A 19,097-nucleotide genomic window follows, 5' to 3' on the forward strand; every position below is an offset into this window, starting at 1 on the left:
GGAATTAACAATGTAACCATCTGAAAAGAGGACCTTTTTTTGGTGTTTCAAAAGAGTAACTGCAGCTGGGTTTGAAATTTGTACTGTTTCTATCATTAATAAAGTTATGGCTTCTTGTTGGATGAACTCAGTGGGTGCTTGATCTCTTTGGGGTTGTGGGGACAAAAGCTCTAGAAATAAAAACACATTTATTTGTAACTGTTAAGACCTCAGCTTCAGTTAAAGAGGTTTAATGCCGCAGGTTTCCCTTTTAATAATTATCCTCTCCTCTGACCTATGATCTTTCTGAAAACATATTGGGACTCATCTGGCCTCTTGTCATGTAATAACTTGGTACAGGGTTGGACGTAACAGATGTGAAATGCTTGCCACAGAGGCCAGGTGAGGCCCAATATGTATTCAGATAGTACTTTGTAAAAAAGTGAAGATACTAGGACTTCCCTAGTAGTCCAGTGACTAAGACTCCTCACTCCCAGTGCATGGGGCCCAGGTTAAATATTTTTTTAAAGGAAGGTGCCTCATGAAGGAGAGATTTTTGACTATAGACAGTACACATGCTGTGCTCTTAGACATACAGATATATTAATCTATAAATTCTGATTAGGGTAGCCATTAATTGTGCTACAATAATAAATGAAATCAGAACTGCTCCAGGCAAACTGGAGTTTAGCCAGTCGTGATAAAAACACAATACAGATAACTAGAAGTCATAAGAACAGTGAAGGTTCTGAGTTGCTCAGTTGTTTAAAACTCTGTGACCCCATGGACTGCAACATGCCAAGCTTCCCTGTCCACCCAACTCCCAGAGCTTGCTCAAACTCATGTCTGTTGAATTGATGCCATTCATCCATCACGTCCTCTGTCATCCACTTCTGCCTTCAATCTTTTTAAGCATCAGGGTGTTTTCTAATGAATCAGTTCTTCCTATCAGGTGGCCAAAGTGTTGAAGCTTCAGCATCAAATCAGTCTTTCTAATGAATATTCAAGACTGATTTCCTTTAGGATTGACTGATTTGATCTTGCAGTCCAAGAAACTCAAGAGCCTTTTCCAATACCACAGTTCAAAAGCATCAATTTTTCGACACTCAGCTTTCTTTATGGTCCAACTCTGAACGTCCATACATGACTGACTACTGGGAAAGCCATAGCTTTGACGAGATAGACCTTTGTCGGCAAAGTAATGTCTTTGCTTTTTAATATGCTGTCTAGGTTTGTCATAGCTTTTCTTTCAAACAGCAAGCATCTTTTCCATTTCCTGGCTGCCGTCACCATCTGCAATGATTTTGTAGCCTAAGAAAAAGTCATGTGTTTCCAGTGTTTCCCCATCTTTTTGCCATGAAATAATGGGACCGGATGCCATGATCTTAGTTTTTTGAATGTTGAGTTTTAAGCCAGCTTTTGCACTCTGCTCTCTCACTTTCATCTAGAAGCTCTTTAGTTATTAGGAAGTGGTTTGGGGGAGAGCAGAGGGCTAAAATTTGAAAATAGGAAGGCTACATTTTTTAAAAAATTAGATGCTGTGGTTTGTTTTGGGAACTAAAGTTTAAATCCGTTTACTATTCTCAGTTCCTTTGAGAAAGGCATTATTTTAGGAGTTGGGATTAAGGACCAAAAGAGGTTAAATGACTTCCCCAAAGACTGTGGTAGGCTATCCTAGAGAAGCACAGATTGACTTTCTGGCTGAGAATAATGATCTGCTTCTATTTCTCTGGAGTAAAACAATCATTAAATGAACAGAAGTCTCAAGAGGCTGAATTCTGCCAAGTCTGAGTCAGGTAATAATTATTTCAGGAAGAAATTAGGGATATTAACTCCCATTTCCTCACCCTTCCCTCTCTACAGAGAACAAACTGCCAGTTCTTGGTTATATTTTTAGAGAAGTATCTTATTCAAGGCTATTACTGCCACTGATAACTGTAGTGTATTCCCATTTCAAACTATTGCTACCCTTTATATCATGTATTACAGGCATTTGTTGTTTAGTTGCAAGTCGTGTCTGACTTTTGTGACCCTGTGGACTTCACCCACCAGATTCCTCAGTTCATAGGATTTCCCAGGCAAGAATACCAGAACAGGTTGCCATTTCCTACTCAAGGGAATCTTGCCAACCCAGGGATCAAACCCATGTCTGTTGCTTTGCAGATGGATTTTTTTTTACCACTGAGTTACCAGGGAAGCATTACTTTACTAGCATGTGAGATGAGTGCAATTGTGCAGTAGTTTGAGCATTCTTTGGCATTGCCTTTCTTTGGGATTGGAATGAAAACTGACCTTTTCCAGTCCTGTGGCCATTGCTGAGTTTTCCAAATTTGCTGACATATTGAGTACTTTCACAGCATTATCTTTCAGGATTTGAAATAGCTCAACTGGAATTCGATCACCTCCACTAGCTTTGTTCATAGTGATGCTTCCTAAGGCCTACTTCACATACCAGGATATCTGGAATATGATCACTGGTGAGTGATCACACCATTGTGATTATCTGGGTCATGAAGCTGATTTTAGAAAAGGCAGAGGAACCAGAGATCAAATTTCCAACATTCGCTGGTTCATTGAAAAAGCAAGAGAGTTCCAGAAAAACATCTATTTCTGCTATATTGACTATGCCAACACCTTTGACTGTGTGGATCACAATAAACTGTGGAAAATTCTTAGAGATGGGAATACCAGACCACCTGACCTGCCTCCTGAGAAATCTGTATGCAGGTCAGGAAGCAACAGTTATAACTGGGCCTGGAACAACAGACTGGTTCCAAATAGGGAAAGGAGTATGTCAAGGCTGTATATTGTCACCCTACTTATTTAACATATGCAGAGTACATCATGAGAAACGCTGGGCTGGAGGAAGCACAAGCTGGAATCAAGATTGCCAAGAGAAATATCAATAACCTCAAATATGCAGATGACACCACCTTTTTGGCAGAAAGTGAAGAACTAAAGAGCCTCTTGATGAAAGTGAAAGAGGAGAGTGAAAAAGTTGGCTTAAAGCCCAGCATTCAGAAAACCAAGATCATGGCATCTCGTCCCATCACTTCATGGCAAATAGATGGGGAAACTGGAAACAGTGGCTGACTTTATTTTTCTGGGCTCCAAAATCACTGCAGATGGTGACTGCAGCCATGAAATTAAAAGATGCTTACTTCTTGGAAGGGAAGCTATGACCAACCTAGATAGCATATTCAAAAGCAGAGACATTACTTTGCCAGCAAAGGTCTGTCTAGTCAAGGCTATGGTTTTTCCAGTGGTCATGTATGGATGTGAGAGTTGGACTATAAAGAAAGCTGAGTGCTGAAGAATTGATGCTTTTGAACTGTGGTGTTGGAGAAGACTTGAGAGTCCCTTGGACTGCAAGGACATCCAACCAGTCTGTCCTAAAGGAGATCAGTCCTGGGAGTTCATTGGAAGGACTGATGTTGAAGCTGAAACTCCCAATACTTTGGCCACCTGATGCAAAGAGCTGACTCACTGGAAAAGACCCTGATGCTGGGAAAGATTGACGGCAGGAGGAGAAGGGGACAACGGAGGATGAGATGGTTGGATGGCATCCCTGACTCAATGGACATGCGTTGGGGTGGACTCCAGGACTTAGTGATGGACAGGGAGACTTGGTGTACTGTAGTTTATGGAGTCGCAGAGTCAGACACGACTGCTCGACTGAACTGACTGAACTGAACTACCAGCGAAACCCAGAAAAGAAGAAGGGGTAGTAAGGCAAAAAGGCTGATCTCTGGCATACCTCAAAGATATTGTGGGTTCAGTTCCATACTACCACACAATACAGTAAGTCATGATTTTTTTTTCTAGTGCATATAAAAGTTATGTAGGACTTACCAGGTTTTTTTTTTTTTTTAACTGGTGGAAGTCTTGATGGCTACCGACTGATCAGGTGGGAGTTTCTGAAGATTGAGAGTAACTTTTTTTTTTTTTTTTAATGGCCATGCCATTTGGTTCAAAGTCAGTGTGTAGGATCTTAATTCTGGACCAGGGGTAGAACCCTGGGTCTTAGCAGTGAGAGCTTGGTGTCCCAACCACTAGACCACCAAGGAATTTAAGACAATAGTGAAGTTTGCCATATCGATTGACTTTTCCTTTCAAGAACAATTTCTGCAATGCTGGTTTTTTTAAGTTGTTGTTTTGTTTTGTTTTGTTTTTAACATTTATTTTACTATTTATTTGGTTGTGCCAGCAACTTGGGATCTTGAATCTTTGTTGCTGCCAGCAAACTCAGTTGTGGCATATAGGATCTAGTTACCCAACCAGGGATCAAACCTTGGCCACCTGCATTGGGAGCATGGAGTCCCAGCCACTGGACCACCAGGGAAGTCCCTGCAATGCTGTTTGATAGTGTTTTTACCCACAGAACTTCTGTTAAAATTGAAGTCACTCTTAACAAACCCTGCTACTGCCATATCAACTAAGTTTATGTAATATTCTAAATTCTTTGTCATCATACCAATAATCTTCACAGCATCTTCACCAAGAGTAGATTCCATTTCAAGAAACTACTTTGTTCATCCATAAAAATCAACTCATCCATTCAAGTTTTATCATGAGATTGCAGCAATTCAGTTATATCTTTTTTTTTTTTAATTCAGTTATATCTTAAGGTTCCACTTCTAATTTCTAGTTCTCTTCCTATTTCCACATCAGCAGTTACTTCCTCCACTGAAATCTTGAACCCCCTAAGTTATTCGGGAGTGCTAGAATGAACTTCTTCCAAACTCTTAATACTGATGTTTTGATCCCTTGAATCACTAATGTTCATGGCTTCTAGAATGGTGCATCTTATCCAGAAGGTTTTCAATTTACTTTGCCTAGATTTATCAGAGAAATCATCATGGCAGCCTTACAAAATGTATTTCTTTCTTAAGTCATAGGACTTGAAATTACTTCTTGATTGCTGAACTGCATCAGGGATATGTTCAAAAACAACATTAATTTCACTGTACATCTTTCAGGGCTCTTGGATGACCAGGTGCATTGTTGATGAGCCATAATATTTTGAAAGGAATCCTTATTTCTGACAGTTAAGTCTCAACAGTGGGCTTAAAATATTCAGTAAACCCTGTTGTAAGCAGATATGCTATTATTACCCAGACTGTATTGTCCCAATTACAGAGCAAAGGCAGCATAGACTTAGCATTTTTAAAAGCCCTACGATTTTCAGAATGGTTGATAAATGAGCACTGGCTTCAATTTAGAGTCACCAGCTGCACTATCCCCTAATGAGAAAGTCAGCTTGTCCACTGAAGCTTTTCAGCCAGGTATTGACCTTTCTACCTATGAAAGTCCTGAATAGTCTCTTTACTGAAATCTGTTGTGTAGTGTAGCCATTTTTATTAATTATATAAGCTAGATTTTCCGGATAACTTGCTGCAGCTTCTACACAACACTTGTTTGATCTTGCAGTTTTATGTCATGGCTTACTTCCTTGTATCTCATGAACCAACTTTACCAGCTTTTCCTTCTGCAGCTTTTACCAGATTTTCCTTCTGCAGCTTCCTCACCTCTCTACTGTCATCAAATCTAAGACAGCTGGGGCCTTGTTCCGGATTAGGCTTCTGTTTAAGGGAATGTTGTGACTGGCTTGATCTTCTATACAAACCACTAGAAATTCTCTTTATCAGCAATAAGACTGTTTCGCTTTCCCTTGTGTGTTGCTGAAGTAGCACTTTTAATTTACTTCAAGAAATTTTTTGTTGCATTCACAACTTGGTCAATTGTTTGGTGTAATTTAGACCTAGTTTCAGCCTATCTCTGCTTTTGACATGGCTTCCTCACTAAGTTTAATCATTTCTAGCTCTTGTTTTAAAATGAGAGATGTGAGTCTCTTCCTTTCACTTGAACACTTAGAGGCCATTGTTTGGTTATTAATTAGTCCTAATTTCAGTATCCTTGTGTCTCAGGAAATAGAGAAGCTTGAGGGGAGAGAAGAGAGAGAGATGGCTGGTCAGTGGTCGAGTTCACCATCTTATACAGGCATGGTTAATGATGTCCTAAAACAATTACAGTGGTAACATCAAAGATCACAGATCACCATAAAAAACATAGTAATTTTAAAGTTTGAAATATTGTGAGAGTTACCAAAATGTGAGATAGACATGAAGGGAGCAAGTGCTGTTGGCAAAATGGCACTCATAGACACTCGACGCAGGGTTGCCACAAACCTTCAACTTGTAAAAAACACGGTGTCTGCAAAGCAAATAAAATTAGGAATGCCTATAATTCCTTCAACCATTTTTTATCTACTACCCTTAAAATGTACAACTAACCTCCTCTGCTACCGAATGATTAAATTTTTAGTTCTCAAATTAGGGGATGTATAGTTTCGATAAACCTTTTAAAGAGGAATTGTTCCTTCCTATTCTCAAACTGATTAAATACTTATGTTCAAATACTCAATAGGCCACATATCAGTGAAATCTCAAGTAATATCTGCTTCCATCTGTAACAGTAGACCTAATACTCCCAAAACATATTTAGGATGGTTAGAAGCATTTGATAAGGATTTGAAATTGGCACAGGTTATTTACTAAATCACCCTTCTGATTTAAAATAAAAAGTAAAAGTATTTTCCTGGTGTTACAGTGGATAAGAACCTGCCTGCCAGTGCAGGGGACAGGGGTTTGATCCCTGGTCCAGGAAGATTCCACATGCCATGGAGCAACTAAGTCCATGTGCTGCAACTACTGAGCCCACACACTGCAATAAGAGAAGCCACTGCAATGAGAAGCCCACACCATTGCAAAAAAAAGTAGCCCCTACTCACTGAAGCTAGAGAAAGTCTGTGCTCAGCAACAAAGACCCAGCACAATCAAAAATACATATAATAAAAATAAAAAATGAGGACCTTCCTGGTGGCACAGTGGATGAGAGTCCTCCTGCCAATGCAGGGGACACAGGTTCAATCCCTGGTCCTGGAGGGTTCCACGCACCCCATGTGCCACAGCTACTGAGCCCACATGCTATAGCAACTGAAGACTACATGCCTAGAGCCTGTGCTCTGCAGCAAGAGGCCACTGCAATGAGAAGCCCAGGCACTACAACTAGAGAAAGCCTGAACGCAGCAACGAAGACCCAATGCAATCAAAGGTAAAAATAAACATTTTTTTTTAATGAAAAATGAAAAGCTTCCTAATGGGCCAGTTTATTTACTTAGCTAGGATTCACATTACAGCCATTCACTTAAATTTTTTTCTTTATTTTTGACTGCGCTGGGTCTTCACTTCTACACGGGCTTTTCTCTAGTTGCCAGAGCAGGAGCTACTCTAGCTGCGGTTCGCAGGCAGAAGCCATTGCAGTGGCTTCTCATGATGCAGAGCACTGGCTCTAGGGTATATGGGCTCAGTAGTTGTGGCTCAGGGGCTTAGTGGGATCTTCCCTGATCAAGGATTGAACCTGTGTCTCCTGCACTGGCAGGCCAATTCTTCACCACTGAGCCACAAGGGAAGCCCCATTCACTTAAAAATTGATTCTTTTATTTTGCTTTTTTAGGCCATGCTGTGCAGCATTTGGGCTCTTTGTTCCCCAATCTGGGATCAAACTCATGACCCCCTGCATTGGGAGATACACTCTTAACCACTGGGCCGATAGGGAAATCCCCAAAATTGATTTTTTAAATTCCTATACATGAGTTCCTATTCTTAACATACATTTATAATATGCCAAAAAAGTTAGTGTTCTGCAAATTTAAAACTTTAAATAAAATTGTATTGTATATTACATATCTTCATGTAAATTGCTTTTCAACTTACTTTCCAAGATTTATCTATGATGATAGATGTATTCATTCCCTTCCCAGTCCCCTGTTGTCTTCCTTTTATCTCTACTTCTCCAGGAACTGTTTCTCATCCAGGGCTGCTGCTGCTGCTGCTAAGTCGCTTCAGTCGTGTCCAATTCTGTGCAACCGCATAGACGGAAGCCCACCAGGCTCCCCCGTCCCTGGGATTCTCCAGGCAAGAACACTGGAGTGGGTTGCCATTTCCTTCTCCAACTCATCCAGGGCACCTAGTTGCTAAGTCCAGTGGACGGACACTTCATGCATGGCTGCATTTGTCTTTCTTCAAATTAGCTTTCTTAACATTATCTAGCCTGTCAAAATTTTCCCTTATGTATTTCCTGCTAATACAGTTAATGAATGACACAGCTATTCATTCAGTCATGTTTAAAAAAAACAGGAATTCCCAGGTGGTCCAGTAGTTAGGACACTACATCCTCACTGCCGAGGGCATGGGCTCAATTCCTGGTTGGGGAACTAACATCCTGCAAGCCACGCAATGCAGCCAAAAAGTAATTTTAAAAAAGCAACTTGGTCTTTGCAACAAATTGTGTCAGGAAAACTAGATATCCACATGCAAAAGAATGAAGCTGGACCCTTATTTTACCCCATATACAAAAATTAACTACAAGGAATTCCCTGGCAGTCTCGTGGTTAAGAGTCAGCACTCTCACTGCTCTGAGCCTAGGTTCGGTCCCCTGGTCAGGGAACTAAGATCCCACAAGCCTCATGGTGTGGCCAAAAACATATATAAAAAATAAACAATAACTACAAATGGATCAAAGACCTAAATGTAAGACCTAAAATGATAGAACTCTCAGATTTTAAAATGGGGAAATCTTCATGGTCTTGGATTTGGCAATGATTTATTAGACAACAAAAGCACAAGCAACAAAAGAAGGAATTAGATAAATTAGATTTCACAAAAATTTAAAATTTCTATCAAAGGACATAAATCAACAGGGTAAAAAGACAACTCAGAAGTTGGGGAAAAGTACCTGCAAATGACAATTTTGCGGTTATAATAGGTTAATATCTACAATGTACAAATAACTACAACTTAGTGGGCAAAGGACTTGAATAGACATTTCTCCAAAGAGGTTATTCAAATAGCCAATAAGCACATGAAAAGATACTCAACATCACAAATCATTAGGGAAATGCAAATCAAAACTGCAGTGAGATACCACCTCACAAGCATTAGAATGGCTACCATCAAAAAATAAAATAGATGACAAGTGTTGGTGAGGATGTGAAGAATGGAAACACCTGTGATCTGTTCATGGTACTATATAGTACTTCAACTGCTACAGAAAATGGTATGGCAATTCTCAAAAAATCAAAAATAGAATTACTATGTGATCTAGCAGGTCCACTCTGGGTATATACTCCAGTCAATGCAAGGGTAATAATACACCCATGCAGCATTATTCACAATAGTCAAAATGAAGAAACAACCTAAATGTCCCTTGGAGATGAAGGAAAAAGCAAAATGTAGCATATACGTATAATGGAATATTATTCTGCCTTAAAAGGAAGAAAGTCTGATACATGCTATAAGAGTAAACCTCGACATTAAGCTAAGTGAAATAAGCCAGTCAAAAAAGACAAATATTAATGCATATGATTTCACTTATATGAAATACCTAGATTAGTCAAACTCACAAAAACAGAAAACAAAACGGTGGTTGCCAGAGGTTGGGGGAGAAACGAAGGGAGAATTCGTGTTTAATGGGTACAGAAGTTCAGGTGGGGAATATGAAAAAGTTCTGGAGATGGATGGTGGTAATGTTGCAAAATGACAAGAGCATAATCCCACTGAACTGTACATTTTAAAAAATGATTAAAAAAGTAAATTTTATCTTGGGTTATTTTTTTTAAAGAAAAGCCTTGTCATCCTAACCTTGTCACAGTTTCCTGTTGATGTAGGTTGCTTCCATGTCTTGGCTACTGTAAACAGTGCTGCTATGAACACTAGGGTGCGTGTATTTTTTTTAAACAATCATTCTTCTAAAAATTTTATTATTTTTGGCTGTGCTGATCTTCATTGCTACATGTGGGCTTTCTCTAGTTGGAGCAAGTGGGAGCTACTCTTTGCTGTGGTGCATGAGCTTCTCTCGCTGCAGAGCACAGGCTCTAGAGTGCATGGGCTCAGTAGCTGTAGCACACAGGCTTAGCACATGTGGCCTGTGGGATCTTCCCAGACTAGGGATGAACCCATGTCCCCTACATTGGCAGTCATTTTTTTAAAATAATACTTTTGTTATTTATGGCTGTGCTGGGTCTTCATTACTGCACATGGGCTTTCTCTATTGTGAGGTGACAATTAGCAATACTGAGCATCTTTCCATGTGCCTGTGGACCATCTGTATGTCTTCTTTGGGGAATGTCTGTTTAGTTTTCTGCCCATTGTTTTGACTGGGTTGTTTTTTTGATACTGAGTTGTATGAGCTGTTTGTGTATTTTGGAATTTAACCCCTTGTTGGCAGCATAATTTGTAATATTACAGTTGTGGTGAGTGGAACTCTTTGTTGTGTATGAGCTTCTCATTGCAGTGGCTTCTCTTTTGAGGAGAACAGGCTCTAGGCACAAGGATTTCAATAGTTGCCACACACAGGCTCAGAGGTTGCAGCTCATAATCTCAGTAGTTGTGGCGCTTGGGCTTAGTTGCTCTGCGGCATGTGGAATCTTCCCCAACCAGGGTTTGAAATTGTCTCTTGCATTGGCAGGCAGATTCTTTACTACTGAGCCGCCAAGGAGGCCCTTAGGTTAATTTTTGATTGAGTACTCTGACATGAATATTACTTTGTTGGATTCTGGATATTTTTGTATTTCTATAAACATTCTTGAGATTTTTTTCTGAGGTGCAGTTAAATTACTTGCAAACAGTTTGATTCTTTCAGGTCTTACTTTTAACTTTGTTAGATGAGGCCAGGGCAGAGTTTGGTCTGGGGCTAATTTTTTCCCAGTACTGAGCCAAACTCTTCTAAGTACACTTACTCAATCATTTATGAGGTTTTCAACTAGTAGGAATAAGCATTATTCCTGATCTTATCTTACATTCAAAGATTGCTCTCTTTGTTTCAGGTGGTTCTTTCCCCACTCTAAAGGTTCTTTCCTCACGTATATGCACTAAACAATACTAAGGAAAAGACCTAAGAGGGAACCCTTAAAGATTTCTAGAAATCTCTCAGTGTGTATCTCTCTCTTTTCTGATACTTTATCCCATGATACCTTGGCCTCCATCTCCTTTCAGTTCAATTCAGTCACTCAGTGTGTCCTACTCTTTGTGACCCCATATACTGCAGCACTCCAGGCTTCCCTGTCCATCACTATCTCCCAGAGCTTGCTCAAACTCATGTCCATCAAGGCGGTGATGCCATCCAACCATCTCATCCTCTGTCGTCCCCTTCTGCTCATGCCTTCAATCTTTCCCAACATGAGGGTCTTTTCCAATAAGTCAGTTCTTTGCATCAGGTGGGCCAAGTATTGGAGCTTCAGCTTCAGCATCAGTCCTTCCAATGAATATCCAGGACCGATTTCCTTTAGGATGGACTGGTTTGATCTCCTTGCAGTCCAAGGGACTCTCAAGAGTCTTTTCCAACACCATAGTTCAAAAGCATCAGTTCTCAAAAGCATCAATTTACTCATTCACCTCCTTTACTCAAGGTAATGGCCAGGCTCCTCCTAGATTCTTCCTCCTTGTGCCATGACCTGGAACTTCTCTCTAGGCATTAAACGGAGACAATCTTAGGGTTCACTTCATTGGTCTGTCATTTTTAAGTAATCACTAGCCTTTGTTACCTGATGTTCAATGTCTTGAAAACAATCGTTTCATATATAGTCTAGTATGATTAGATTAGATCCCTGTTACTTTATGTTGGCCAGAGCAGTAGTCCTAGCACTTTTATGGCATAGCTCCTTCCTCATCAGCAGTCTATGGTGGTTTCCCAGGTGCCTATTGCTAAAACAGAGAAAAGATATTGATTTCTATATGTTTCTACACCTTTATAAGATATGTCTTTGAGTGGAAATGGGGAGTAAGGCTGTTGGGGCTGGTTATTTTTTCATAACATACAGGATTGAATGACTCTTTAAACCACATTCTTCTGTAATTTTGATTAAAATTACACAATAAATGGTAATGGGGCATCCCAACTAGTTTATGATTTAAACATTGCTGTAGTGTTTTACCATTTAAGATAATATTTGCAATTTGTTTGGATATAACATAGCTTTTGTTTAAATTGTTTCCTTGAATTTTTACTTAGATTTATTATTTATATTGTTATGCATAAACACTGACTTGTGAAAAGTTTTTCAGCTTTCATTAATAATAATCCTAATACAATCATAATAAATTATAGTAATTGGTTTCCTTAATATTAAACCACTCCTGCATTCCAAAAATAATCTTGAGTTAGTTGTAGAGTATTATTCTTTTGCACACTGATGGATTCTCTTTGCTAATGTGTTATTTAGAATAACCACCCCACCAAGTAGGAACTCTCCTACTTTTTTGTTTATTGTTTGATGTTTAAATAATTAATGATTACTAACTGCATGTTGATTACAAATCAGAGCAAGGTGCTAGGATGAACAGTTTTCTAAATAGGGCACCAGGATCCACAGTTGCAGGGCCCAGTCAGCCACTGGGTTAGGCAGTTCTGTACTAAATAATGGAGTGGGTACAAAGGGGCAGGGCTCTTAATGGTTTTTGTTAACAGAAATCCACTTCTTAAAAAAAAAAAAAAAAAAAGAAATCCACTTCTTCCTTGCCGCCAACAACTCTGGAAGGGGCCCATGTTCACAGCTGCCTGGATGGACTGGATCCACTGGTCCATTCCTGCACAGAGCCAAGATCAAGCACACCACGTGGTTTCCCTCAGCCATCCAACCATCTGCCTCTGTTTCACAGGCTTTGATGAACTGCTTCTTGTTATTGCGAATATAAAGCTCAAAGTAGTTACATTTCTGGCTGTCACCTATCTTTCTGATGCTCAGATTCTTCAGGGGCATGACTCCTCTGGACTCCTTATTCATCATATACTCAAAATAGTAGAGGCAATTGTCTCTGAGGATTAACCAGTGCTGCTTCCACATTTTCACCTGGCCCACTTCCCCCACCCCATTTTAAGGAGTCAGCGTCAGGGCACTGGTTGAAGAATTTCAGATTATCATTCCTGATCATCCTCAGGCTCTTGAAGGGCTCATTTTGGGTGTGGTCCTAGAAGTTCCAGATCAGCTCCTTAGGCAGGTCCCACCCTACTTGTGCTGGTTCATAGCCACAAAGTGCTCCAGGCCTGGCTTGTTCCAGATGTTGGGACTGTAAAGGCTGGTGTTCAGTATTATCTCTGGTGAAGGACAGTACATAGCAGGCATCTGTGGACCGGATAATCCCAGGGTGGCATCTGCAGTATCCACAGGCAAAGGCTTCCATCATCTGATCAATCTTCTAGCCCTCTCTGGGGACACAGTAAGCTCCATAGAAATTGCCTGAGGGCCTCACCAGTCATGCAGATCCATGAAGGTATGGAGCATTGGTAGGTTCAGGTCTTCCCTCTCCCCTAAGTAGTCCCCGTGACTGTCTTGTTCAGGCCCTTGCCCTTGAACAGGAAACAGAAATTGACCCCTTGGGGGTGTGCACTGGAGAAGTTTGTTCTCCACCAAGAACTTAATCCCCCTTCTTGGGGTCCTTGTTGAAGTTCTTTCTAACTATTGCCACGTTCTGATCCTATTGCAAGGACTCACTGCCCTCAGTGGCCTCCAGGCACCCTCGCTCATGGCTTCATTGAGCTCCTACCACAGGTGGTGGATCTCCAGCAGCAGCTTCTGCGTCAACAATGAGACATTCTCCAGCTCCATCTGCTCCTTAGGACTTTGGTCTGGGTGCTCATAGACACTGTCCTCCATGGCTGCCAAGTCCCCTCAGGCAGGGCTGGATCCAACTTCACCTGTGGGCTCAGATCAGCCAGTCAAATATCTTGAGGGCTGCTGTCACTGTCTAAACAAGGAGAAAGTAAACAAAAAACAAAAGGAGTAGCAGGATAGTAGAGAAACTGGAATAGCTGCCTCCTAATAAAAAGAACAGGTTCCTGACATTGTTTAGGAGGTGGTGATCAAAACCATCCCCAAGGAAAAGAAATGCAAAAAGGCAAAGGGGTTGTCTGAGGAAGCCTCACAAATATCTGAGAAAAGAAAAGAAGCAAAGGCAAAGGAGAAAAGGAAAGATATACCCATCTGAACGCAGAGTTCTAAAGTAGCAAGGACAGACAAGAAAGTCTTCCTCAGTGATCAATGCAAAGAAATAGAGGAAAACAATAGAACAGGAAAGATTAGAAGTCTCTTCAAGAAAATTAGAGACACGAAGGGAACACTTCATGCAAAGATGGGCACAATAAAGGACACAAATGGTATGAACCTAACAGAAGCAGAAGATATTAAGAAGAGGTGGCAATAATACACAGAAGAACTATACAAAAAAATCCTAATAACCCAGATAACTATGATGGTGTGATCACTCACTTAGAGCCAGACATCCTGGAATGAGAAGTCAAGTGCATCTTAGGAAGCATCTCTATGAACAAAGCTAGTGGAGGTGATGGAATTCCAGTTGAGCTATTTCAAATCCTAAAAGATGATACTGTGGAAGTGCTGAACTCACTATGCCAGCAAATTTGGAAAACTCAGCAGTGGCTACAGGACTGGAAAAGGTCAGTTTTCAGTCCAATCCCAAAGAAAGGCAATGCCAAAGAATGCTCAAACTACAGCACAGTTGCACTCATCTCACATGCTAGTAAAGTAATGCTCAAAATTCTCCAAGCTTCAACAGTACATGAATTGAGAACTTCCAGATATTCAGGCTGGATTTAGAAAAGGCAGTGGAACCAGAGATCAAATTGCCAACATCCGCTGGATCATGGAAAAAGCAAGAGAGTTCCAGAAAAACATCTATTTCTCCTTTTTGACTACACTAAGGCCTTTGACTGTGTGGATCACAATAAACTGTGGACAATTATGAAAGAGATGGGAATATCAGACAACCTGACCTGCCTCTTGAGAAATCTGTATGCAGGTCAGGAAGCAACAGGTAGAACCGGACATGGAACAACAGACTGGTTCCAAATAGGAAAAGGAGTATGTCAAGGCTGTATATTGTCACCCTGCTTATTTAACTTATATGCAGAGTACATCATGAGAAACGCTGGGCTGGAAGAAACACAAGCTGGAATCAAGATTGCCAGGAGAAATATCAATAACCTCAAATATGCAGATGACACCACCTTTATGGCAGAAAGTGAAGAGGAACCCAAAAGCCTCTTGATGAAAGTGAAAGGGAAGAGTGAAAAAGTTGGCTTAAAACTCAACATTCAGAAAACGAAGATCACGGCATCTGGTCCCAGCACTTTATGGGAAATAGATGGGGAAACAGTGGAAACAGTGTCAGACCTTACTTTTGGGGGCTCCAAAATCACTGCAGATGGTGAGTGCAGCCATGAAATTAAAAGATGCTTACTCCTTGTAAGGAAAGTTATGACCAATCTAGATAGCATATTCAAAAGCAGAGACATTACTTTGCCAACAAAGGTCTGTCTAGTCAAGGCTATGGTTTTTCCAGTGGTCATGTATGGATGTGAGAGTTGGACTGTGAAGAAAGCTGAGCGCTGAAGAATTGATGCTTTTGAACTGTGGTGTTGAAGACTCTTGAGAGTCCCTTGGACTGCAAGGAGATCCAACCAGTCCATTCTGAAGATCAGCCCTGGGATTTCTTTGGAAGGAATGATGCTAAAGCTGAAACTCCAGTACTTTGGCCACCTCATGCGAAGAGTTGACTCATTGGAAAAGACTTTGATACTGGGAGGGATTGGGGGCAGGAGGAGAAGGGGACAACAGAGGATGAGATGGCTGGATGGCATCACTGACTCGATGGACATGAGTCTGAGTGAACTCCAGGAGTTGGTGATGGACAGGGAGGCCTGGTATGCTGCTATTCATGGGGTCGAAAATAGTCGGACACGACTGAGAGACTGAACTGAACTGAATGAGTGATGGAATGGAGAGCTCCAGAGTAGAATTTAGGAGATCACTTATATTTTAGAGGACAGCAGAGAGTCAGTGAAGGACAGAGAAAGACCAGTCAGTCATCAGTCACAGAGATTGACAAGAACTAGAAGGGAGCCATTTCAAGAAAAAGGGGTGATTGATCAGTTATGTCAGATGCTTCAAAGAGGTCAAGAATAAGGACTTAAAAGATCTTTTAAAAAATTATTTCCCTCACAGATCTGGCACATGACACACTCTTTAAACAAATTATTTATTGAGCAAGAATCAAGATAAAGCTACTAGAAATAGGAACTTCCCTGGTGGTCCAATGGTTAGGACTCCACACTTCCACTGTAGGGGGCACAAGTTTGATGCTTGGTTGGGAACTAAGATCCTGCATACCCCACAGCATGACCAAAAAAAAAAGCTACTAGAAATAAAACCAGATGCTGTTGGCAACTGCAGGGGTCAAGAGAGTGACCCATGGGCTAGGAATTAAAAATATCCCTCTTTAAGCGTGGAGTAGAGTTTCCTGATAAGTCGAGAGGGACTCAGATTTGTACATTTTAATTTTTTTATTTTTGCTGTGCCATGTCACTTGTGGGATCTCAGTTCCTCGACCAGGGCCTGAACCCAGGCCACAACTGTGAAAGCCTGGAAGCCTAACCACGAGGCCACCAGGGAATTTCCAAAACCTTATTTTTTTAAAAAATGAGGGAGTCAGTATCCTCAGGGTAAGAACAGCTTCTGCAATGTTTTCCTGCTGACCTCTGTCAGCAGCAGTCAAGTAGGAATCCCAGAACTGTGCATGTCCTGGCAAAAATCCCCATTTTACTCAACATTCACAGCTTCTCTAACACTATCTCCCTTGAGATCATTATGCCCTTTATCCATGTTCAGTCAGTTATCATTAGAATCCAGGATTCCCCAGCCATGCCTTATATCCTGATCTCTAAAATTCCTACAGTCTGCATATCATCGCTTCAAACTTTATTTCACACCCCTTCCTAAATTCTGAAATCCTTTCACAACTGAACTCAAGATCAAATGTCTGCAAAATCACTTACTTCTCAATCTCTTTTCTGAACATTTCCTTCACCTTAGTGCTCTAAGTGTAATCTGGCTCTCCTTTGATGGCAGTGTTTCCCCGCAGCCTTCTTGAATGTAACTATTCTCCTACAGTCTTTGGGACTATGGGTCCTTGAGATGGGGTGTCCTCTTTATATAAGTTGGACTTCCCTGGTGACTCAGTGGTAAAGAATCCTCCTGCCAATTCAGAAGACATGCGTTTGGTCCCTGATCTGGCAAGATCCTACGTGCTATGGAGCAGCTAGGTCCATGTGCCACAATGGTTGAGCCTGTGTTCTAGAGCCTGGGAGCTGCAATTACTGAGCCCATGGGCCCTCGAGTCTGAGCTCCACAACAAGAGAAGCCATCACAATGAGAAGCACTCAAACGGCAACTAGAGAGTAGCTGACACAGCAACGAAGACCTGGCACAGCCAAAATAAATTTCTTTTAAAAAGCATAAGTTATCAGACTACACACAGCCCCCAACTTTGAACTGTATAACTTATGGTTGATTTTTCAGCTCTACAATGGTGCAAAAGAACTATACATATGTGTGCGTGCTAAGTCTCTTTAGTTGTGTCCAACTGTGTGTCACCCTGTGGACTGTAGCCTGGGGCTCCTCTGTCCATGGGATTCTCCAGGCAAGAATACTGGAGTAGTTGCCGTGCCCTCCTCCAGGGGATCTTCCTGATCTAGGAATCAAACCCATGTCTCTTATGTCTAACCTGCATAAGCAGGTGGGCTTTTTACCACTAGGGCCACCTGGGAAGCCCCAATATGCATACAGTAGAAACCATATTTCAAATTCTAGATTTTGATCTTTTCCTGGGCTAGCATTATTTGGTATAATACTATCTTGTGATACAAAGCAGTGCAGGAACCCACAGCTCCCAATCAGACGTGTGATCTAGAGGGTAAACAAGCCATACACTGACAACCATTCTGTACCCATATGATCAATTTGTTTTCCACTTTTAGTACAATTCAGGGATACCTTGTTTTATTGTGCTTCACGGGCTTTCTCTAGTTGCCTCAAGTGGGGGCCGACTCTTCGTTGTGGTGCACAGCCTTCTCATTGCAATGGCTTCTTTTGTGGTGGAGCATGGGCTCTAGAGTGTGGGCTCAGTAATTGTAGCACAGGAGCTTAATTGCTCCACAGCTTGTGGGATCCTTCTGGACCAGGTATCGAACCTGTGTTCCCTGCAATGGCAAGCAGATTCTTAACCACTGGACCACCAGGGAAGTCCCTCTCATTGTAGTTTTGAATTGCATTTTTCTATTAGTGATGCTGAGCACTTTTTTATGTCAACATTATAAAGTAATTTGTGTTAGATGATTTTGCCTAACTTTTAGGCTAATGTGTTCTAAGCACATTTACGGTAGGCCAAACTAAGCTATGTTGTTCAGTAGGTTGTATATTAAATGCATTTTTAACAAAAAATGGGTTTGACATAACCCCTCTGTGAGTTGAGGAAGATCTGTATACTACACACTCGCTAGCTCCTCTTTTAATTTACTGCCTTTTTCCCTAGGTTACTTCTACTCATTTCTTTAAGATTTTAGATCCTGGTTGTCTATCACTCTCTCCAGGAACAAAACTATCAGAATTCTTGGTGATATCAATATTTCTTCAATACCTTATGTTTCAAGTTCATTGACCACTTCTCCCCCAGTGATATTCTACATCATACCTGAGCCACTCATTTCAACGGTCTCGCCCTTATCATCACCAATAACTGTAACTTATCCATAACTTCATTTCTTTGCAAACTTCTTCGGCCACATACTTGAGAATGTGTAATTTTAATGTATATTAGATATTTGGCAGTGATTGTAACTTCTTATATCTTTTTGTAAAAGATATTGAATAATACATCTCAGCATATTTCTTGCTTCTTTATTGTCTCCCTGACTACAGTGTAAGCTCTTTGAGGGTAAGGATTTTTGTTTTGTTTATTGTTATATCCTGAGCATCTACAACAATGCTGGGTCATAGAAGGCGCTTAATAAATGTGTTGCATAAATGAATGGAAGAAAGATCTATTACGTATCAGGCCCTAGGAATACAACAAACAAGACAAAATCTCTGACTCTTTGGAACCTACAATTTTATACTGAAAATAAGAATATTAAAGTGATGAAACTTCACTATTTAGGTAACAAAGTATTCTTTTATTTTTTTCAGATATGAGCTTCAGTACAAAATA

General features: G+C 40.8%; 1 protein-coding gene and 1 pseudogene across 2 annotated transcripts in view; one reads left to right on the forward strand and one right to left on the reverse strand.

Moving 5' to 3' along the window:
• Positions 1-126, forward strand: part of NACA (nascent polypeptide associated complex subunit alpha) — an 11,085-nt gene extending 10,959 nt beyond the window's left edge. For both annotated transcript variants that reach the window (XM_019961002.2, XM_019960999.2), the window contains exon 8: positions 2-126. In XM_019961002.2, coding sequence (XP_019816561.1) covers positions 2-16 — 15 coding nt within the window. In that variant the 3' untranslated portion in view covers positions 17-126. The remainder of the gene's footprint in view (position 1) is intronic.
• Positions 2-19,097, reverse strand: part of LOC139183136 (cytohesin-2 pseudogene) — a 30,119-nt pseudogene continuing 11,023 nt past the window's right edge.

Source organism: Bos indicus, chromosome 5, assembly GCF_029378745.1.
Source record: "Bos indicus isolate NIAB-ARS_2022 breed Sahiwal x Tharparkar chromosome 5, NIAB-ARS_B.indTharparkar_mat_pri_1.0, whole genome shotgun sequence".
Taxonomy (NCBI): domain Eukaryota; kingdom Metazoa; phylum Chordata; class Mammalia; order Artiodactyla; family Bovidae; genus Bos; species Bos indicus.